Source organism: Sylvia atricapilla, chromosome 17 (assembly GCF_009819655.1).
Source record: "Sylvia atricapilla isolate bSylAtr1 chromosome 17, bSylAtr1.pri, whole genome shotgun sequence".
NCBI lineage: Eukaryota > Metazoa > Chordata > Aves > Passeriformes > Sylviidae > Sylvia > Sylvia atricapilla.
Window position 1 is genome coordinate 12,498,499 of NC_089156.1, and position 23,741 is coordinate 12,522,239.

At 51.7% G+C, this 23,741-nt stretch overlaps 1 protein-coding gene across 1 annotated transcript in view; it reads left to right on the top strand.

Annotated features, from left to right (window-relative positions):
* Positions 1-8,631: 8,631 nt before the first annotated feature.
* The window catches only part of LOC136369100 (transmembrane protein 132B-like), a 231,911-nt gene continuing 216,801 nt past the window's right edge, over positions 8,632-23,741 (top strand). Inside the window, exon 1 of the mRNA XM_066331749.1 lies at positions 8,632-8,716. Within this exon, the coding sequence (XP_066187846.1) occupies positions 8,632-8,716 (85 nt within the window). The remainder of the gene's footprint in view (positions 8,717-23,741) is intronic.

Genomic DNA, 23,741 nt, shown 5'->3' on the forward strand with positions numbered 1-23,741 from the left:
GCCAGGGGCTGGGATGTGCCTGGGTACCCTGTGGCCTGTGACCCACCCGAGGCCACGAGGTCAGCACTTGAATAAATCCTGCTAAAAGCTGCTCCTAATTCACTCTGCTCACTTGATATTAGTTTTATTCCTGCTGGGCTTGAATCGAGCAGGGGCCGATGTAAACAGGTTTGCAATAAGCGGCAGAAATCGCAAAAAGGCTGTGTGACACCCGGCTTTGTGTTTGATTCGAGTAGTTACAGTCACAACAGCCATTAATTTTTGTAATGCTCCCGGGAGCAAAAGTCCTTTTCCATCGAGAGACCCGGATTTTTTAAAGATCCCGGTGCTCCACCCAACCTGCTCGGTGCTCACACTGTGAAAAAAATAAATCCCTTTATTTACCCAGCCGATGGCCCAGGTGGGGACAGTCCTGGCACCGGGGCCACCTCCCCTGTGATGCTCCTGCTCCGACATCCCAGAGCTCCGCTGAGAGGCGAAGGGTGGGCGGAACGGCTTAAAAAAAAATTAAGAAAGAAAAAAAGAAAAAAAAAATAATAAAGCGCCACATATATTCTAGAAAAAAAAAAATCAGTCTAAATGTTGAAGCGGAGCGGCGTCACAAGTGACAGGTGTTCAAAGGCTGGGGAGAGGAGGGAGGCAGCGCATCCCTGTGCCGTGATTAGCGAGGCTCCCGCTCCTTTCTGCCTTTGAAACAAGCCCTTTGACGGCTCCAGGCATTTCTTAGTTTCGCCGAGAATGAGCTGAACACGAGAGAAGGAATCCGTGAGAGTGACAGGGCCCCGCGCGTCTCTCATACGCATTTCTGGGGCACAAAAGGCGCTTTTAATGAGCAGGCAGGCGCGGAGCAAAGCTGGCACTGCTGCTTCGGGCAGCTCCTCGCTGATGGAGATACCCGCGAAGTCTCCCGCCTGGGAGCTGCACGGAGAACGCTCCGTGGTTTTCGGGATTTTGGATTTCCATGGAAAAACCAGGTTTTGGCTGCTTGAGGAGTGCAGGCACGGCAGCACCCGCTGGGCCCAGGGGTGCTGGGGGCTGATTTTGGGCACATCTCCATGCCCACATTTCACCTCTGGGCACCAAGTGCAGTGCTGGGGACTGATTTTGGGCACATCTCTGTGTCCAAATTTCACCTCTGGGCACCAAGTGCAGTGCTGGGGGCTGATTTTGGGCACTTCTCCATGCCCACATTTCACCTCTGGGCACCAAGTGCAGTGCTGGGGACTGATTTTGGGCACATCTCTGTGTCCAAATTTCACCTCTGGGCACCAGCTGCAGTGCTGGGGGCTGATTTTGGGCACATTTCTGTGTCCAAATTTCACCTCTGGGCACCAGCTGCAGTGCTGGGGGCTGATTTTGGGCACTTCTCCATGCCCACATTTCACCTCTGGGCACCAAGTGCAGTGCTGGGGACTGATTTTGGGCACTTTTGGAAGATGGGATGTTGTGGGGCTGTGGCAGAACCTTGCCTGAGGCTGAGAGCCCAAAGTTTGCACTGCACCTTCTCCTTCTGCTCGGTTTTTAGGGGCTTTTTTGTGTTTTTTTTTTCCCCCCCAGAGCTGAGCAGCTCCTGTGACTGTGTGAGGTTGACTTGGTGGCAACGGGGTTTTCACTCGTCGTCTTTTGAGCCTCTCCAGCAGGAGCCTGAGGGAGGATGTGTTGGAGGCCAGGACATTCCTCTGGACACCCTGGGAGGTCACAGCCCTGGGCAGAGAGGTTTGGGACTCCAGCAGGAGGGTCTGGGGTCTGTCCAGGGGGGTCCCAGACCCTGGCACAGAGCCCAGGAGGACACTGCCTTTGACTGGGAACGGCTTCCAACACTGAGAGAAGAATCACAAACCACCAAGATGGGAAAACAGTAGTTTGGCTTAGTGTAGGATGAAAAATTGTGTCGTTCTGAGGTTCTGGAATGTGTGTACATGGGGGACAAGGTGGAGGATTCAGGGTGGTGCCCTTGGTTCTTCCTCCTCCTCCCCTGGCCTCCGTCTCCTGGTGAGGGTGGCACAAAGCGGTTTCAGGGGTTGGGGCAGGGCAGAGGTGACCCTGGCAGTGCAGGTGATGGGCGGTGGCACACAATTGTCAATAACAGACAGGTAATTTGCTGTATAAAGGGGCTGTGAGCTCCCTGCAGGAGGAGTTACCTCGTGTCCCAGCTGCTGCTCAGACCTGGGCTGGGCACAGAGAACACTGTGAGGTGTGAAATCATAGACAACACGGGAAATGGAGAAAAAACCAACACCTTGAAGGCTCTGTGTGGTTCTTGTGACTTGGCTCAGGGCTGTCAGAGGCAAAAATCCTCTCAACCACCTGAATTTGGGGTGAAGAAACCCAAACTGAGAAGGATGGACACACTTCCTCCAGCAGTTCTGTGTGTCCCAGTGCCCGGGTGTGTGCTCCTGCTCCCCCAGCACCCTCCTGGCCCCTGGCACATCCTCTGAGCTCACAGAGCCACAGCAGCAAAGCCCTTTCCTTGCCACAAACACCCAGCCCCTTCCTCTGGCCCTGACCCTGTCTCCTCCCTCTCTGCTGCTTCCCAAGCAGGGTGTGAGAAATGCAGATTGTAAAGTTGGCTTGCTGCAAAGATTAGAATGGATGCTCTATGTAGGATTGTATTATGTTTTATTAATAGAGTTTAGAAAGGTGATGATGGTATTTTCTGATTGTGACATGATATAAATAGTAAAAATACTAGGTTTTTTCTCTTCTTTGTAACATCTAAACTGACCAAGCCAGAAAATATGGGGGAAGGGTCATCACCTTGTGACCTGCATAAAACCCTGCTAACTTTCTGGGTTTTTTAATCAAAATGAAAACAACCAAAATCCTCAAGAGAAAAATTTATAAGACCTATGTTACCAGAGAGAGTTGGGCCACGACAAATAAATGTACCAGATAAGATGATTGGGAATACTTGAAACAGATAAAAACTCAAAAAGAATGTATTAATATCTATTGAACATGTCAAACAGCAATCCTTAAAACACAATAATTGAAAGAGAAGTGCCTGCTTTCTGCTGAGGCACCCCAGCTGGAACTTTTTGAGTTTCTGTCTCCTAATTGTCTATTTTTTATTTTTATTAAACTTATAAATTTTTTTCTAAAATGGTAGAACTCGTTTTTCACAAGGGGAATCGAGGAGACATCGGGAAGGGGGTGTGGGGCAGAGAAAAGTCCCCTGTCCTTTGCAGGTGGCTGCTGCTGATGGCCGGGGTGGCCTCTGAGTGCCCTGAGCGTTTCCAGCTGGCTGCAGCCCGTGGATCCTGCCCATCCAGGATCAAATCCCACCCTGAGCTCAGGCAGCCTCCTCTCAGACCTGTCTCACACCACTGAATTAATCACAGGTGGAGAAGGCAGCAGGGATTTGGGCGGTTTGGCACCTTTCAATCCCCTCTGCTCTGAGCTTTTCCTCCTGGGAGTGATTAACCCGCTCCCTCTCATCCTCTGGGAAGAGGCTTTAAGGATAATGAGTGAGAAGATGATTAAAAAGAAGAAAAAACCGAAGAAAACCACCTCTCCAAAGCAGAGCTGACTCAGTTCCTGCCCCGCTGCCCGGTCTGGGGACAGTGAATCACTCACCTGTGGCTCACTGCCCGGCCAACTCACCTCCTCCCTTCGGTTCCTGCCTCTGGGATGTCACCGGGCACCAGCCTGAGCCAGATCCTCATTTCTTTATGTATCGGGACACAATATTCCAAGGCTGACAGTAATTCCCATCTCAGCAGGCACCAGGGCTGTGCCAGCCTCCAGCCAACAGCCCGAGGATTCATCACCCCAGGGTGATTTGGCCCCAAATCATTCATTTGGGGCCAAATCTGGGCTTTGTCTTGCAGCCTCCAAGCAAGCAGTGGGCAGAGGAGGTCAGTGGGGCAGCTTGAGATGCTCTGAGTGGAGCAGGATTTCCTCAGGATGGCCTCACTGGAAGAGTTTCTGGCTCTCTGCACGCACAAGACTTAAATCTCAAGCCCCACGTGAGTTAAATGTCATTTGTGCAAAGCTCTGATCAATTCTTTGTGCTGTGCAGAGCCACTCGAGCTCCTTATTCCCTGCAGGAAATCGGGGTCCAAACACAACTGGGGATCCCGCCCTCATCCTCACCTCCCCTACACTCCCAGCTGGGGTTTTCCCTCCTAAATACCTGAAAACATCCTCAAAATTCCCATTCTTTCTGTTCTCCTGGGGGCATTCCCCAAACCTGCCGTCTTCTGACACATGAGTGATGTGAAAATCAACAGCTTTCTGTAACGCCGCTCAAAGTCTTTCAAGTCTCTCGTAGCACGGGGCTGCCTCTGTGTGCAAAGTCACAGCAGCACAAAGGAGTGGGGCAACACCCCACCGGAATGACTCAGAGGGAAATCTCCTTTGGGAGAAGAATTATTCCGAGGATCACATGGGGGAGACCCAGATCATGGCACCAGGGGTGGCTCTGCTCTCTGGTCCTCACGTCCCTTTGGGTGCTCAGAAGAGGACAGGGTGTGACAAGCCACACTGTGAGCCAGCTAAGTGCTGGAGTCCAGGACATCCCCTTGGATGACCTGGGACCCGAGGAAGGGAATTTGAGCCCTGCACAGGGGTGTGGAGCTGGTCCAGGGCTCAGAGACCTTGGCACAGAGCCCAGGAAAACACCGGGTTTGATTTTAATCCATGGAGAGGCTTCAGACACTGCAAAAGGAATTACAAACCACCGGGATGTGGAAACAGTAGTTTAGTACAGTAGATGATACAGAATTCAGTAGTTTTAGGGTTTATAGAACAGAGGTAAATGGGGACAAGATGGTGGAATTCGGGTGGTACCTCGTGGACTTCTCCTTCTTCCTCGTCCTCCATCTTTTGGGGCGGTGATGGCACAAAGTGCTCAGAGTGGATTGGAGCAAAGTAGAAATGTCACTTTTAGTGTGGGCACTGGGCAGTGGCACAAAATAGTAACTAACCAATATGCAGTTATCTGTATAAATGTCAGGGGACATCCCATCAGGAGTCAGTCCCCTCGTGTCCCAGCTGCTGTCCGGACCTCGGCTGGGAGCAGAGAAAATTCTGAGATACCAAATAATAAACACCAGGAGAAACCTGAAAACAGACCTTGAGGACTCTGCTTTTTTACACCGACACGACTCGGGGCTTTTAGAGGGCCAAGGACTTTAAACCACCCAAATCTGGGGTGAGGGAAAACCCCCCTGAGAGCTAAGGAGCTTGAAGTCGGCTCAGCAGCGATATGGGAACCACAAATTCCCGGCGTGAATCCTGCAGATCCAGTCAGGGAACACTCATTGTGCTGTGGCTGCCCTGAGCAGGCTGCCCTCCATCAGCAGCCCATTGTTTTGTTGATTTACCTGCAATTCTCCCTCGTGTTTTTTTGTACTCCCCCAATAATCCCCTTCTGGTTTTTTTTTTTTTTTTTTTTTTTTTTTTTTTTTTTTTTTCAGGTCGCTTCTTTTCACCTCAGCAAGGCAAATCCATCCTGGTGGCCCCTGAGGATGGTGATCAGCTCTCCAGAGGGTTTTCTGCTCCTTGCTCCCCAAAAACACCTCAGCCCCCTGTAGCCCCTGCCATGGGAGCAGCTGCTGTGCCATGGGCTCACCCCACAAGGTGCTTTCTGGCCTGTAAAATCCCCAGTTCTGATGCATTTTTTCCTGTGGTGTCTTCCCTTTTACCAGTTACTCTGCACACAGCCCCTCGTGTTCAGCCCAAAGCTCTCAAATAATTTTGTTGCTGTTTGTGTTTGGTTTTGTTTTGGTTTGTTTCTTGCAACACCAACGAGGGAAGCTGTGGGAAGGAGAGAGGGCACTGCCAAGCAACCTTCCCACAGTCTGCAGACACCACTTAATTCATGTTTCCACTTCATTTGTACCAGAGTATTACCTTTCATTAAAAGGCAGTAAAAGCATTAAAGCATTTTGTAGGGGATGGAGGAGATCTCGCAGCTTTAGCAGGCTGAGAGGCACATCCTGGATCACTGCAGCTCCACTACCCATCTCAGGCACCACTTTGGGAAGTCAGCTGTGGAAGAGCCAGACTGACCCTGCAGGGAATGAACGGGATGGGGGACGGGCATCTCTCAGCCAATGCACCTGCATCGCTGCAAGTGGGATCACTTCCCTGCCAGCACTTTGTCACATTCCTCACTTCAGGGTTTCTTGCCCGTGTTGGATACCAAATCCCACATGAAAACGCTCAGCAGTGATGGAGTGAAGTCTAAATGGTCCCCAGGGCTGCCCTGAAGGCGAGGGGAGGCCCTTGGCTGTGTGCAGGCTTTGGGCTGATGAGGGGGGACAGAGTCCTGAGTGCTCCAGCCGAGGGTCAGTGCTGGGCTGGAGCTGCACAAGGGAATTTTTTTAGACTTCCCTGTGCCCCCAAAACTCCCCTGAGCCCAGGGACTGGAGCTGAGCCTTGGGGCAGTCACACACACCTTTGGGTGCCCCTTGCACACACCTCTGCACACCTCTTTCCTAAGGCACACGGTGACCCCCAGGGCCAGCCCCTGTACCTCCGGCTGGAAAATCCCCCCACACTCCCCAGGAAAGACATGGGATGTCTAAAGCAGCTGATTCCCTGATTTCTGCTCACCAGATTCCCACTAGCAGCTGAATATTCCAGCTGTATCTTGTTCGAGCAAGTACTGAGGGCAGGCAGCAAGGTGTTCTCATTACTTTTATTCATTTGATATACTTCTTTCTTAGTTTTGTCTTCTCTGAGGAACCCAAGCCTTTGGGTTCCCCATGGTTTTGGTTTTTCCCCACTCTGTGGGTGGGCTCCCTCCAGCCTGAGGTTGGTTCCCACGTGCTCTCTCTGCATTTCCCTGCACGGGAGACGAGCGTTTATTCACGTTCATGTTTGTGTGGAGTGGTAAAATATTAGAGCTAAATTTTTTATGACGTTCCTAGGAGTGGTTATGGAGCAAACAAGATTACAGCAAGTACTACAGAAAAGCTTGTTTATGCAGGGAGGGGAAAAAAAAATCAAACTCGGAGACGTGTTTGCAAAACTGCGGGAGGGCCCAGGGGAGGGGTTTAATGTTCCCTCTCCTTTTCTCTCCCTGTCTCGCTGGTTTTACTGCGATCACAGAAACAACTCCCGGCAATTTGGGCTGAGCGGAGCTGGAGCGAGATTCCAGCCCAGCAGCGGGATCTGTTCGCATTCCAGGAGAGGGGACACGGGCAGCGCTCGGCTCCGCTGGCAAAGCTGGGATCGAGGGGTGCCGGGGGTGCCCTGGGCACGCTCCTCACTCCCGCATCCCGCGGGATGCTCTTTGCACATCCGTGGGATGCCCTCCAACCCCTGAACCTCCCTTCCCACACCTCTGGGGAGCCCTTTGCACACCCTCCTGCTCCTCGGGACACGCTCACACTCCTCGGGATGCCCTTTGCACACTCCTTTGGACACTCTCGCTCTCTTTGAAGAGTAATAATGCCCTTTGCAGGACCTTTAGAGTGCTCTGACACTGTCTGGGATGCTCTGACACTGTTTGGGATGCCCCCCGATCCCAAGAGATGCCCTTTCCCCACCCCCGGGATGCTCTCTCAGTGTTCAGGATGCCCTCACAGTTTTTGGGCAAATCTCACAGTCAGTTTTTGGGATTCTCACAGTTTTTGAGACGCTCTCACCGATTTCGGGATGCTCTCACAGTATTTGGGATGCCCTTACAGTTAGTTTTTGGGACATTCACAGTCAGTTTTGGGGATTCTCTCACAGTCAGTTTTGGGGACACTCTCACAGTTTTGGGGACACTCACAGTTTTGGGGACATTCTCACAGTTTGGGGACATTCTCACAGTTTTGGGGACACTCTGACAGTTTTGGGGACACTCTGACAGTTTTGGGGACACTCTCACAGTTTTGGGGACACTCTCACAGTTTTGGGGACACTCACAGTTTTGGGGACACTCTCACAGTTTTGGGACACTCTCACAGTTTTGGGGACACTCTCGCAGATTTCGGGGTTCCCTTTCCCGGCCCGTCTCCTGCAGTTCCGGCGGCGGCCGCCAGGGGGCGCACGCGCTCTTTCCCTCTGCGGGCGGGCGGCGCGCGGCCCCGGGATCGGGATCGGGATCGGGATCGGGATCAGGATCGGGACCGGGATCAGGACCGGCCCTCGGGATCAGGATCTGGATCAGGATCGGGACCGGCCCTGGGGCGCTGCGGGCCCGGCACCGACCCCGACCCCGCGGGCCGAACCCGGGCCACGCCGGGCTGTGCGCTGCTCTCTGTCCCCGCGGGCCCGAGCATCGGGGCGCCGAGAAACACCTGCGGGCCCGCCCCGAGCCCGCTCAGGTGAGCCCGGCCCGGCCCGGTTCGGCCCGGCCCGGCCCGGCCGCATCCCCGGCACAGAGCCCGCTGCCCCGGGGGAGCCGCCGCCGCTGCTGCTGCTGCCGCGGGCGGGGGCGGCGCCGGTGGCCCCGGGGCGGCGATGCGGCGGGGGCGGCCGTGACAGCGGGACTCCCGTTCCCTTCCCCGTTCCCCTCCCCGTTCCCCGTTCCCTTCCCCGATCCCCGATCCCCGTTCCCCGTTCCCCTCCCCGCCGCGGCGGCCGGAGCGGAGCGGAGCGGGCGGGGAGCGGGGGGAGTGGTTACGGGCTCCGGCGCGACACCCCCGGCCCCCCCGCCCCGCTCAGCCGCCCCTCTCCAAATAAATCAGCACCATGACTACTTCTGGGCATGGAACAAAGAGGATGCTCTCCCGGGGCCCCGCGCTGCTCCTGGCGCCGCTGCTGCTCCTGTGCCGAGGTAAGCCCGGTCCCGCCGCCGCCACCCCGCCGCGATGGTTTGCTGTTTGTTTGGGTTGGGTTTTGCGTCGGTTTTTTGTGCTCGTTTCGAACTGTTTGTGTTTATTTTATACCTGTCCCCCCATCCCCTGGTGGTATTTAGGGCCGTTTCCCCCATCCCAACCCTCCCAGCCCCGGCTCCCCTCCGGCGCTCCGCGCAGCGCTGCGGGTGGAACGCGCTCCTGGCTCGGCTCTGGGCGCCCCGAGTCCCCAACCAGCTCCTCATCCCTCCCGTGTGTCCCCTGTCCCCATCCAGATCCTCATCCCCCCCGTGTGTCCCCTGTCCCCAACCAGCTCTGCATCCTCCCGTGTGTCCCCTGTCCCCAACCAGCTCCTCATCCCCCCCGCGTGTCCCCTGTCCCCACTCGTGTCGCGGGTTCCCGGCCCTCTGCTGCCCGTCTGCTTCGGCCGCTGCCGATTTGGGGGGAAAAAAGGGAAAGTTTGGGCTTGCCGGAGCTCTGGGGATGGACAAGACTGGGATTTGGGATTGGGATTTGGGATTGGGATTTGGGGTTTCCCACGAGGCGGCCGACCCCCGCTCCTCCCTGATGCTCCTCGCTCTTTCTGCCTCCCCATGGGCGCGGGTGGGGGGAAAGACGTGCCGGACCTAAATCCCTTCGGTAACAAAATACTTGTGCAAGGTTTGTAGCGTTTAATTGCGAGAAGGAGGCTCTCTGCGGGGAGCGGGGTCTGGCCCGGGATTGGGCTCAGGTGGGAATCCCAGCTGCGAGACGTTTTTCCCCGTTTCTTTGTTTTTAATTATTATTATCCACCCCCAGCTGGATTGGGAGAGCGCTGGGGTCCCAGGTGTGGGTGTTTTCCTGGGAAGGGCTCAGCCCAGGCTGGCCCTGGGAAAGTCTTTAGCAGGATTTCACTCCGGGGACGTTTCTCCTCTGCGCGCTCCCTGGCAGATGCTGTTCCTAATAAAGAGGAGTTGTTAAAAGCAAATTAATTAAGGTGCATCGGTGCTGAAGTTGCTCGGGGATTGGTTTAAGCGTTTACTGCTTCTCGGGACTCGCGTTTGGCCGCAGCGTGAAGCTTGAGCTGCTGGGGAAACTTCACGGGGGTTGTAGGAATACGCCTCAATGCAAGGATTTTAGGTGGAAAAGGAGCGATCCATGGGAGGGCTCAGCTCTTGGGAAGGCGCTGTGGTGGGGGAAGTGTTTTAGGAAAGGTTCCTACAGGAAGAGCAGGAATTATTTGCTGGGAAGGAGGCACCAGCCTTGGGGACGGACAGAAGATGGACACGCGGGGTCTTTGCTCTGCTCACCCCAAAAAGCGCTGCCTGTCTCTGCCCTCCAGCATCCCCCTCCTTGGCTGGGCTGTGTGCAGCCGCGGCGGCGCTTGGAAAATCCTCTTGAGCAGGGCACGGGGACCGGGGTGCGGAGTTTGGGGTGCAGGGCATGGAAAAGGGGGCGCAGCTTGTGGGGACTGGGGCAGCGAGCACAGGACAGGGCATGGGGCTGCTGTGGGTCAGCACCGCCCCGCGGAATGGTGGCTTTCCGTGCTCACTGCCATGCCCTGGGCACCTCTTATTTTATTGAGCAGTTAGACACAGCAAAGGAGCAGGCTTCTGTATTTTTTAATAAAATCATTTTCGTTTATTGCTTTGACATATTAATGCTAATCTTTCCCTTGATATTCCCCCTCCCCTCCGCCGTTTTCTCCTGTGTGGGTAGCTACCATGGTGAGATCGGGCTGTGGGTGTAATTCTTCCAGAGCTCTCAGTGCTTAAACATATGGAAAACCCACTTGGAAACAGTTTGTGGCTGCAAACCTGCCGACGTCTCCATCCCTCTGGGCTGCTCGGAGCCCTCCCCTCGCAGGGAACTCGCCGTGCGCTCTCAGCCCGAGCTGTGAATTCCCAACGCGCTCCCTCCCGCCTGCGCCTCTCCCGGCCCTGGAGCATCCTTCTGCTGCCCCGGGCCGGGCCGTGCCTGGTCCTAGAGCATCCTTCTGCTGCCCCGGGCCGGGCCGTGCCTGGTCCTAGAGCATCCTTCTGCTGCCCCGGGCCGGGCCGTGCCTGGCGCGGACCGCAGCGATGTCTGCGTGCTCACAGAAGGGTTTTGGGATGGGGAAAAGCTCCTGGGAGAGAGGAGAGCGGCGGGGAACGCGTCGCTCCGGGGCTGTGCCGCTGTCCCCGCAGCCGCCCGGGCGCAGGGAGCGCTGCTCCGGCGGGCGCAGGGGTTAACGGAGCGCAGCTCGCTCTGCACACGGCAGCACAGACACCTGCATGAGTCATGGCGAGGGGCTGCCATCTCCGCAAAGCCTCAGCTCGCTTTGGGCTCTTGCCCGTTTTTGGTGGTGTTTTTTTTTTTTTTTTTTTTTTTTTCTCTATTTATTTGCCTTTTCTCCCTCCTTCCCTCCCTCCCCTTTGCCGGGGCCGGCTCTGCGCGGGGCCGGGCGATGCTGTACCAAGGCTGACTTTTCTCCAGCCTCTCCCCAGCCGGTGCCGTTTGTTCTCGTGTCGCGGGTCCCCTCCATCCCTCCGCGGAGGTGCGATGAAGAGATCACGGCGGTGGGCCGGCTGCTGGCGAGCAGAGGCTGTTGCGTGTGTGTTTGGCAGCCGAGGGCCGCTCGGGCTGAGCCCGAGGATGTCTCTCGCTGGCAGCAGGCCCCCGTTTGTTGCTGGCATCCAGGCAGCCTTTTGGCCGCCTTCCTCGCTGCTGGCGGCGGAGCTGTCTCTCCGAGGCTGTGTGAGATAGGTATCCTGCGAGCGAGCTGGATGAGTTCACCTGTACATTTCTTTTCTGTTTCGCTGCCTGGGTGCTGTGTCAGCGGCTGCTGCGCTGCCCGCAGCCCCAAAACGCGGGGCAGGAGCGGGGCGGGTCCTTCTGCATCCCGCGGGGATGCGCCTGGGGAACGACCCGCGCTCCCTTCTCCACTCCGGCTCCGGGGGACGTGGGTGGAGAGACATTCTGCTTCTTTTATTATGTGTCCCTGTATCACTCTACCGAATATAGAGAGACTTTTTTATTCAGAGGCTCTTTAGGAGCAGAAACGAGAGAGCTGTGTTATCTGCTGTACAGTGGATGTGCAGAACACCGTGGTACAAACTGTTGAAATGGAGGTTATTTCCCCCAGATTTGTGCAGATCTCAAGGTTTTATGCGATGATTGTTTGAACTGATGTGAAGTGGGGGATAGTGGGCTGGGGGGAGAAGTCTGAAGTTATTACAGTGCCTTTTGCTCCAGGATCCATTAGAGCAGAATATTTTAGATACCCTGATTTTACTTCCCATCAGCATAAATCTAGACCAGCTGCTCTGAAGTCAGTGGAGCTACTCTGGATTTATGCATTGCTGCTGCCTTTGCCATTGGAGTCTCTGGGATTGCAGGAGGCAACTCTGTGACTTGTCCTGCACAGCATTTTTTTACCCCAAACTCTCCTTCACTGGTGCTGCAGCCTCCTCTGTGTACTTGAAATGGGGAAGCCTCACTGGTTTTGGGGTTTGATTATTTTCTTCTTGGCCACAGCACTGTGCTCACTGACACCAGACTGTGGCTGATCGAGTCTCTCGTGGTTTGAATACCAGAATAGTCACATTAAAATACCAAAATCGATCAAGTGCAATTAATTTGCTGTGTTTTATTGCTGCAAATGATAGTCACTCCAGTCCTATTATCTCTGTGTTTAAAGCAGCTTAGTGAGGCGAGGAAGGTACGAGCCCAGGAGCAGCTGCAGCAGGTCAGAGCAGGGGCTTGCCAAGACTGGGACAGGGTTTGTGTCTCTGGCAGGATTTCTTGGATGAAGGACGCATTCCTGAGCCAGAGATGGCTCCATTTATTTAATTGCTGAGTTGGGTTTGCCATCATGGAGTTGGTTGCTGTTTGAGGCCAGGCAGCAGTTTGGAAGGCACAGTCCCTGGGCAAGGACTCCCTGGCTCTGGAGAGAGGAGTCTGTGCACCGCAGAGCACACAGGGATTTGGGTGACTCGGGGCTTTGGGGTGTGCAGGGTTTTCCCACTGGTGCCTGTGGCATGGAGATTCCACCCTGCTGACCCCACACAGCTCCTCCTTCCACCCTGCTGACCCCACACAGCTCCTCCTTCCACCCTGCTGACCCCACACAGCTCCTCGGGAAGGTGTTTTGCAGCCAGGCCGTGTCCCAGCAGGGTCCTCTGCTGAAGGGTGGAGGAAGGGCTGTCATTACTCCTCATGTTGGGTTACGGCAGCTCGTCCTGACCTTGGTGGCTGTTCCTGGCACAGAAGCACAGGTTTTGCTGTGATGGAGAGGTGGCTTCACCCAGCCCCGTGTCTCGTGGAGGTGGCTGCAGACCCGTCCTGTCTCAGAGGAGTGAAGCAGAGGTGGCAGCCCCCTACACCAAGCAAGCAAACCCAAAGTCTTCTGGCCTTAATCGACCTCCCAGTGAAAGAGAAGCCAATCCCTCCGAAATAACCCCAAATTTAACCCACTGAACTCGATTCCCCGCTCTCTCCTTGCCCAAACATGACGAATGCTGGTTAATGACAGGCAGTGACTGGGTTTGTTGGCACAGCTCTAGCTCTTAGCCCTGTCAGTGGCTCACTGATGTGCTGGCACGTGGTGCTTCCCCTGCTCCTCCTGTCACATCCTCTCGCATTAAGTGCCACGGGGGCCGGGGAGTGTGAGTTGCCATGCGGTGCTCTAGATGTCGTGGAAGATGCTTTGGGTTTTCACGCCGTCGGGAGTTTCCCAGCCGGCGTTTCAGAGCAGCAGCAGCCCCCACGTGAGGATGGGCAGGCGGAAACCACGAGCAAAGAGGTGCCTGGGGAAAGTTTAAGGGGATTGCTCCGTGTCTGGTTTTCCCTGGGCATTCCCATCGCCCTCCCTGAGGATGGGAAGTAAAGCGAAGGCTGCTGGAGTGTGTGGGGCAGCTGAGCTCCTTGGGGAAGGATTTTGCTCTTTGGCCAGCGCCTCACACAATCAGCTTGAGTCTCAGTTGCAAGGTAAATATTAATGTTTTTTTCCCATGCTACCCAAGAATTCTCTTGCAACACACTTTGAGCTTTTCTTTGTCTGCATAAATGTTTGTTTCTGACAGCATTCAGAGAGCTTCATGAATTTATGATGTGCTCCAGATTGAAGCACACTTTTACTCCTTTTTTCTTTTTTTCCTTCTTTCTCCCCCCCTCTAAAAACCACTCTTTCCTCCCAAATTTTGGTGATGAAATGGCAGGAGGGCCGCATATTTCAGCGGGCTATTGAGAGGCAATGTAAACACCATCTTTCATGGCAAATCAGTTTGTTCAAGTTCAAAAGCAGCCCAGCTTCTGCACTTGATCAATTTGCCTGTCATCGGGGATGATTTTAAAAGTGGCGATTATGTCCTGCCTTGTCTCTTGCAACTTCAGGCAAGGAGAGAAAACGAACTGTAGCATTTGATTTTTAACTCTGGGTTTGTTTCTCTTTATTTTTTTCCTCCTGATTTCTGGTGGTGGCGGTCGGAGAGCCAGCGAAGGGCTGCCCTGAGGGGGCGAGGGATAACCAGGAGCAGAGGGGTTTCCACGGGGCCGCCTTCTGCTGAGGAAACTAATTGGAAACTGCACGTCCACCAGCTCTGCTCATGTCACCGTGCCTGCACCAGCTGGCCCTCAGGAGCTGCTCTGCCCCATCGCTCCCCCTGCAGCGGGGAAGGGACCTGCAGTGGCAGGAAAAAGGGATTTTTAGTGACAAAGCTGTTAAATATCGTGCTCGGTGCCCTGTGGTTGCAGGACCAGGTTGTCCTGGCTGGGGATGGTGCTGCCATCTGCCTAAAGGCTGGGTGGTTATGGGCAGGGGCTGGTGTGAGGCCACCAGCGGTGGGCAGCTCAGGCTTGCCCTTGGTGATGGGGAAAAATACAGAGAAAACTCGGCCGATGCAATTCGGAGTGGGGCGAAAGGGAGAAGCGAGCAGGGATCAAAAATGCTGCTCGTGGCCGAGCCAAGGGGCTCAGCAGGCTCCAGAGGTGGTGTTTGCACTGGTTTCCCCTGGGGATGTTGGAGATGGTGCCCCTGGCCAAGCAGCTGTGCTGAGCCCGTTTCTGCACACAGACAACCCTGGGAGAGTTTGGCTGCGGGATGAGGGAGCCCTGAGGGGAATCCACCTGAGGAGGAGAAGCAGTTCTGCTGGAGAGAGAGGAAATGTCATCCTCATTACCCCACAAACACGATCCTTTAGCAGGTTAAATGAGAGGTGCACGTACCTTTGGGGTTTTTTTGTTTAGCTTCTATGGAAACGTTTCAAAAGCAGATGGCAAAGCAGAGATTTATTTCCCTTTAAGTGCAGAGGGCTGGTGCACAGGACCTTATCTGCTTGTGGGCCCTGTAATAAACCTGCCAGCAGGTGATTTAAATCCAGTTTTTCTGATTGGGAGAGGAGTGAAAGGAACAGGGTTTATGTTACTTAGGAATTTTATGGGCAATGTTAGATTTTTAAGATGCAGGAATGATCAGGGCATGGCTCCGTAGCACCAGAGACATTCATTTCTTTAATAAAGGATCTTCCCTGAGTCAGAAAAAACGAACCATTTTCCATTATTTAGCAGCTGAGCGCATGAGTGACACATGCAGCTACTTCATAGCTCAGTTTAGGAGTTGTTGTCAATTAGCCACAGCTTTTTGCTTAGCAGCAAGACCTTTGCCACGACGGGGGAAGGAGGGCTGCCTAATGGATGCTGCAGCTCTTGAAACAAATATTCATGCTGCAGCTTCAAAAAACCCAGGATGAAATTCGCACCAAAAAAAAAAAAAAAAAAAAAAAAGGAGAAGAAAAAGAAAAGACAGAGCCCCTGTGGCCTGTAAGGGAACCCTGGAGCAGATGGAGCAGGTTTCTATGCAACGAGCAGTTATTAGGAACTCAGCAAAGAGTCGGCAGCTGCTGCCTGGTCTGGGTACCCAGATTTTTGGTTGGAAAAGGAGAAAACCCAGGATGAATGTTGGAAGGGAACTGGTCTGATTTTCTGCATGGGGCAATGTGAGAGCCAAGGTTGGTGACAGACAAGAGCCACCCACCCCCAGTGTCCCCAGCTGTGGGGTCACAGCAGCCTGAAATGTCACTGCGGGTTTGCAGGGGCACTCAGAGGGGTGGAAGGGACTGATAACACAAGGTCTGATTGTCTTTTTCTGAGCGCAGAAAAGACACAGCACACACACAGTGAAACAGGCTTTTAAAAAAAAGGTTGCCACAGAGGCACCCAGAGAGGATGGTAAGAGCTTTGTGTGGAAGCAGCAGAGATCTCTCAGGGCAAGCTCCAATGTGCCTCAGCCTCTCCAAATCACGGGAATCAGAGCTGGAAAAGTTGGCAAAGGAGCTGCCTTTCCCATCTCTGGTGGTTGGGTACAGCCTGTTCCTGAGCGTGGCTGGTGTTCAGCCGTGCAGGACTTGTGCTGCTTCCCTTGGCAGAGATCTTCACAGCCCATTAGACCTCTCCTGCACTCCGCCCACACTTCTCCTGCTCCGCTTCATCCCATCGGCTTGACTCAGGCTGTTGGATGACCCCAGTCCCCAACTTTCCATCCCTGTCACCCAGCCAAAGCCCAAACCGGGCAAATCTATTAATTAGGGGACAAATGGTTCAACAGCGAGTGGGAAATGCTCAAAAAAAGAAAAAAAAAAAAAAAAATAAAAAGGAGCTGGGTCTGGCATGTAAATACTCAGCGTGTAAATACATTTACAGCTGGAGGTTATTTGGAGAAGAGAGGGCAAGGACTTGAAGCCCACGTGGTGATGAGGCATAGATTATGCTCTGAAAACACTCAGAAGGCAGCTACAGTGGCACTATCTAATTCATCTCCCACTAAGACATTCTGCTCCAAGGTGTTTGGAAATAATGGAGTAGCTTAGATACTAACATTATTAAATCCTCATCTCTGACAGCTATGAGAATTAATATACAAAGGTTTCTTCCACTTTTTTTCTTTTTTTTTCTTTTTTTTTTAATGCAGTTACTCATTTCGGGTCTTTTGCTTAAGAGTAGCTCACTGAAAGTTATTAGCATGAATATTGCTGCAAAAAAGGCTCAACTCCATTAAAGAGGAGAAACAAGCAAGAGATAAGCACAAGACAGCATGAATTTTATTGCAGCTGGGACTTTTTTTTTTTTTTTCCTTTTCAAATATTAATCATTTCTCATTCTTTCACCTGTAGATCTCAAAGGGCTTTAGAGAAAAAAAAAAGAAAAAAAAAAAAGAGTGGGTACCATCAAAGCCATTGTCTGTCCTCTCTGTCATCCCCTGGGGCAGTAGCCCAAGCTCTGAGCCCTGCTGGCAGGGACAGCAGAGGTGCTGGGGGTTATTTTTTGATGGCAGCTGATGGTTTTTGCTGCTGCTCTTTAGGGGACACTTTGTACAGAGGTTTGCTGTTAGCCCTGGTGTGTGAGCACAGCCCAGGCACTGCTCCTCCTCCACATCTCAGCCCTGGCTGGTTTTGGTGCCCGAGGCTCCTGCCTCCTCCCAGCCCCACCCTGGGCAGTCTCAGGTTTTCTCTAAGGGCTCTCTGTCTGCCCCAGGGTTGGTGCTGCTTGCTTCTTCTGCTGGGTTTGATTTGCACAGCCCATCCCAGGTTTTATGGGAAGCCATGAGCAGAAAGGAAGAGCTGGAATTGTTCTTTATTGCTAAAACCCAAGACAGCCCTCCAGAGGATGGTGGTGCCCAGCCCATCACCTCCTTGGTGTGGTGAAGGTGGACAGGCCATGGGGACTGGGGACATCTTTTTGAGGACTGAACCAAGGGGCTGTTCTCCAGGCGTGCCCTTTTAAACCCCAGATGTCCATGTTGTGCACCTTATTTCATTTATTTTACTGTCAGAATGAGATTATTGGAGTGTCAGAATGAGATTATTGGGGTCTGCTGTGAGCCCTGGGGACAGGAACCAGCTCCTGGGTACAGCTTCAGCTGTGTCTTCCTAAAGCATCCTGCTCAGCCAGAGTTAAACATCTCCCTGCCCTTCTCTGAGCACGGTGCAGCCCAGCACATTAAATAAAGAAGGCTTTATAACATTTAACCCAATGGGGAAAGCCCAAGGGAGGTCATTGCTTTGGTTCCTGCACCAACCAGCAAAGCCTCAGATGGTTTCCCAAACCACCCCAGGCTCTGTGTCCCCACTCCTCAGAGGGCTGAGGGCTGCAGCAGCCCCAGCTCCAGGGTGGATCTGTCAAAATCCCCATCTCTGAGGTGTGCAGAGTCTGGGGCTTGTTGTGTCAGACTCCAGCCTGTGGGGCTTCATCATCTGAGTTATTATCTCCAAAACTGAGTTATCCCCCTCAATGGCAGTCTCCCATTGAAAACCATCTCTTTCAGCAGGGCACTTGCATTTATTTACTGAGCAGCTTCTCCCATTAGGATAATCATTACTCCTTGGACTGGGTTTGAATTCAGAGCATCCCATTGTGGTACTTAAAGAATTAATTACAGTGATGAAAGAATTCCTCTGAAGACTTCTATGAATTGGTCTGGTTGAAGTGTTTTAGCTTTGCTTCAATTGGTGCAGCTCTTGTCAAAGGATAGTGAGAAAATGCATGGGTCAGTGATTTAGATGAGGCAAATTACGTTAGAAAAATTGATTTGATTTAGAAAGTGAGCTTTCAGATCACAGGGAATTGCCTGCTTCTTTCTCTGCCGTGCTGATTCTCCCTGAAGATGAGCAGAGGCAGATAATTCAGGGTTAAAGTAAGTGGCTCTCGTAAAAGGTTTGTCAGAGAGCAGAGGAGAGATGGGCTGACACACATCTTTAGATAAACCATTATTGACCCATATATTGCTATCTGTGCATCAGCTGGAGCTGCAGAAGGATGGGGATGCTTATAAACACACTCGGGCAGTTCATGTGGCTGGCTAAAGAATCGAGTCCTTGTTTTTAGGTTTGGCTTTTCTGGTTTTTTATTCCCCAGAGATGGTTTTTCCATGCAGCGTGCCCTCAGAGCTGGCACAGATCTGGGAATGTGTGGCTGCCTTCGGCAGCTCTGCGTTGCCTGGCTCTGTGCTTAGTCATTCCTGGCGCTGGCAGTTTGCTTTTCCCGAGCTTTTTTCACTTCCTCGGATCAAACTGAGCGTTTCCTCCTTTGGTCCTTCGCCTTCATCTTAAAGGGGCTGCGCTCCCTGGGCTGCAGCGGGGTGATGCCCGATGGGTCTGGCGCTGTCCCCCGGGGAAACCCTTCCTAAAAAGCCCCTTGGGAATGAGCAGTTCCCTCCCCTGCAGGCTGAGGGGTTTCTTCTCCCTGCCCAGATGTGTTTTCCCTGTGGCAGTGGTGGGTTCTGGATGCAGAAGCTCCTGGCCAGGGACCCACCTCTCAGGGATGGAGCCTGGCACAGTCTCACTTTGCACTTGGTAAAATTTGTCTTTTTTTAAAAAAAGAAAAGTTAAGGAGATTACTTTTGCCTAGCAGCGCTTTTTGTTTCCTTCTCACCTTGCAGAACCCTCTAGGTTGGTGGCAGCTTGTTTTTGGTGCTCTGGAGAGATCTCATTTTGGTCTGTCTGGCACTGGTGGTGTTTGTCTCCGCAGCCTCAGCACCAGCAGCTCCTTGGGCAGGAAAATCCGGGAATGGGGGGTCTCTGCTGCGCTTGTGCCATTCCCTGTCCCCCAGGGTGGGCACCAGAGAGGGGCAGAGCCCTGTGGGCACAGTGGGGTCTGTGGAAGGGTCTGTGTGCACATTCCTGAGCTTGCAGAGAGCCTTTTCCTCAGGCTGGGAAGTGAGATGACAAGTGCAAGGAGAGAAATGATGCTGGGGAGAGCTGGAACGGAGCCTCCCGCCAGCAGCTGAATCCGAGGCTGCAAAAAAGAAGTTGCAAAAGTAGCAATCCATCTGTCCACTTAGTGGGAGAAGCCTAAGATCATTTCACAGTAATCAGCCCCCTGGTGTTCAAAAGGAAAAAAAAAAACAAACCCGGCCAGAAATGCTGCAGGTTTTTGCTTTGCTGTGGGTAACCAGCAAAATCTAAAGCAAATCAATGTTCTCAGGGGCTGTGGGGCCTTTTCCCCTCCTCTTTTTGACAAGTAGGGGCTGTATCAAGGTAAAAATAATACAAGAAACAATAGACTGTCTTTGCTTCTTTTTTTTTTTTTTTTTTTGTTTTTGTTTTTGTTTTGTTTTGTTTTTTAGACAACCATGGTTTTTTTGGCCATACATTTCAGAGGTCTTCTGTCCTCACTGAAATTCTCTGGTTAACTACCAGCAGAGTTATTGGGTGTTTTCCTGCAGGATCATCATCCCTGACTCCCAGTGGCACCTTCCCAAGGTGATCCATTGTGCAGAGGCATCAGTGTCTCCATTAAAAGCTCAGATATTCAGGGATTTTAATTTGGTCATAAAAAAATAACTTGCTCCAGGCAGCACAAACTTCGAAAGTGTTTATTTATTTATTGTAATCTCATTTTATTGTTCCTTTCCCCCTCCATATGAGGGGCACAGAGGAAACAGGCTCCAAAGATGCCTCTTGATTCTTGGCTGTGTGAGTCGAGAAGCACTGAGCTGGGGGAAGAACCCTGATCTCTGCCTCTGTGTGTGGATTAAATTAAAGATTAAAGGAGAGCTGGCAAATGGGGGGTTTGAACATGCCAGGCTTGAAGGTGTCCATGAGGAGCCCTTCCTGCCAGGATTTACTGCAGGAAGATGTTTGGGTGTGGGTGGCACGTCCCCACCGCCCCTGGGAGGATGTCCCTGCTGTCCCCAAGGCTGCAGCCACCTTTGGCTTTGGGGAGCAGAACTGCCCCTGAGCACACGAGTGAGGACAGCAGGAGTCTGCTGTGGAACAGGAGCTGCTGAGCTGCAGCAGATGCTTTGGTGCTGCTGCACAACAATTTGGGATTAAAACACAACAGTTTGGGATTAAAACACAACAGTTTGGGATTAAAACACAACAATTTGGGATTAAAACAAAACAAATTGTGATACACAACAATTTGGGATTAAAACACAACAATTTGGGATTAAAACACAACAGTTTGGGATTAAAACACAACAATTTGGGATTAAAACACAACAAATTGTGATACACAACAATTTGGGATTAAAACACAACAATTTGGGATTAAAACACAACAATTTGGGATACACAACAATTTGGGATTAAACCACAACAATTTGGGATTAAAACACAACAATTTGGGATTAAAACGCAACAAATTGTGATACACAACAATTTGGGATTAAAACACAACAAATTGTGATACACAACAATTTAGGATTAAAACACAACAATTTGGGATTAAAACACAACTTGCAGTCCCGATCAGGTTAAGAGTTTAAATTAATTTTTGATTTTTTTCCCCCTCCCCTGTACTGTGTAATTAGCAACATGTGACACTTACATTAGCTCAGTTAAAAGTTATAACGACATTAATTTGCACATCAAAGCCTCCCCTTGGATCAAGAGGTGCAGAGCTCAGTGTGGAGTGCCCGTGACACATGAACATGTCCCTGCCTGCTCCAGGGGCACCAAGGAGGCTCCAGGGAGGTGGCTGCTGATGTTTCAGTCCTGCTGCAAGGCACCAGTGTCCCCGTGCCCCGAGCCACTCAGTAAATGGGATGTGACCATTCCTTTCTTGCCTTTGAGCTGGGGGTGATGCGTCCTAAAGCACCCGACTGACCATGAACCTGGGAGCGCTGAAAAGTCACGATGTTAAATCACTGCTGGTTCTGGCCCCTTTGTGGCTATCAGCATTGTTCTGGCCAAATTCTGGTTGTCTTCACCCAGGTTAATCTTTGATTACCATGAATATTGCCTGGAGGCTGTGTAAGTCAGCTCTAACTAGTGAAGGAGCTCGTTCAAACAAGCCAAAACCAACAAGAAAACTACTACGAGCTAATTATAACGAATGTCTCCTTTCTTTCTTCTCCAGTCATAATATTGCCTTTCTTTCCACCTTCTGCTGAGCTGTGAAAATATTCTGCAAAATGATATTTTTTTGAGTTGATGGAAAAGCACACCCCTGTCAACAATATTTTTCTATTGTTCATCGGAGACAGGCTTCATAACAGAAAAGATCCGTGCTGGAAAAGTACATCAGCTGCAAACAGTTGATTCAAAGTCATCTCAAATAGCAGGGAAGGTTTTTGAGTTCCTGCTCCAGCTGAAGCTGAAATGCAGAATGCAGCTTCTAATATTTCAGAGCCACGAATGGTGCAGGTTCTAATAATATATTGCCATTTTCACCCCAGATGGGGTTTGTATTAAAGATTCCGGTGGGAAAAGGTCTGGAGGAGTTAAAATATTTACATATTAAGCTCCTGTGTGAGGGGAAAATGAGCTCCCACCTCTCTTGGTTCATGTGTCTATCCATGCACACGGGTGCACTGGTGTTAAGTTGGTGGGGTGTTAAATGTTTCACTCTTCCAACCATCAATTTCAATTGAATTTCATAAGCCATTAAAGTTCTCCGCTGCTTTCTTTGCTCTTCCAGTTATGTGAGCTCCAGCCATTTAGCTGTGGGTCCTGAGGCATGATTGCTCTGTGGAGCAGCAAAAGTAAATTGGTTCCTGATGAAAAATCTTTTTTTTTTTTATATATATATATATTTTTTTTTTTTTGATCTCTCTAACTCACTGTGAGTGGTGCTGCCCTGTTGGGTTGATGATGGGAACCTCCAAACTTGGCTTTTTCTGGTCCAGTTCTGGATTCCTCCCCACAAGCAGCTTTTAAAAAGCTTTTCTGCCTGGCTTGAATGGCAAAGACTCACAGAGGAAGAGGTGTTTTTTAGTTTGTTTGTTTTTTTATAAAATGTGCTTATCTTTAAAATCACGGTGGAAAGATTAGACTGGAGTTTTTGGGTTTTCTCCCTGTAGAAATGTTTATGAGGATGGTGGTTATTTGGATCAAAAGAGGTCTTTTGGCAGTCCTCTGACTCTGATTCAGTACTGGCAGTGAGACAAATAATGAAAAAGCAATCATTTCCCCTTCTCCCACTTTTATTCTCAGGATAAATGAATGGTTAAGATCACTGTGCTCAAAAATAATTGCTCATGGCTCTTACAGAAAAAAAAAAAACAAACAACAAAACCCGAAAATCCATAACACTCACCCCTTAAAAAGATGATTTGATCTTTGCTGTTGGTTTGTGTTTTGCACTGTGGAGTGTCTTTGGCGCCAGTCTGAGGCACAAGTGGGCAGAGCTGATGAGGGAAGGAAACCTGGACAAGGGATTTCAGCTCTTAGGAAAGCAATTCCCGTGGTGGGATTGAGCAGTGGGGATGAAGCAGGATCTTGCTGTCAAGGTTCACTGGTAGAAGAGTTTTGCACAGCATAAAGATGAAAAATTTGCCAGAATACTGAATGAATGGGGGAAAAAGTGTAACTTGAGTTTGCCATGGGGTTTGAAACAGCTCCAGCATCTCCTGCAGTGTGCGTGAGTCCCCCAGGGACCTGCTGGATTCTCAGTGCTCCTCCTGCAGCTGCCTGGGCCTTGATGGACACACAGAGGTGTCCACCGCTGCTCTGCCAGGATTTCCCCCCTTCCTTCCCTTCCTTGTATTTGTGGTTGAGGATGAACTGCAGCATTTGGCATCTTCTCTAGCAGCCAAATGGTGCTGAGCAGCCAGGGACTGCCCACCCCAAGGGCTGTGCACTTCACCTGCCTGGAGCATCAACCTCCCATGGTTCCAGCAAAGCATCAAAGATTAGGCTGGACCTTTACTCTTTATTTGGGGATAACTGCAGCAGTTCCTTTTTTTTGTTGTTGTTGTTTTTAAATCCTGCTAATTGGTGCTCTCAGCCTCAGCTCCAGCTTAATGAAAGCTGCTGTCTGGGAATCATCACAAACAGTTATGGAGATGCATTTAAAGGCTTAAATCTCTTGTGCTTTTCTCTTTTATGGCCTTGTTCCTTCAGAAAGCACAACTGTGCCCAGGGTGATGGTGGGGCTGTGGCACCTCTGCAGCACAGAGGGAGGTTTGTGCTAAAGCAGTGAGGGAGGCCAGTTGTGCTGAGGGAAGCAGTATTTTCACTCTGTTTGCTCCAGATGGGGCCTTTGGATGCTGGGCATGAGGCTGAGAGAGCATCCAGCTTCCCTCCTGCTCCTCTGACCTGCCCAGCA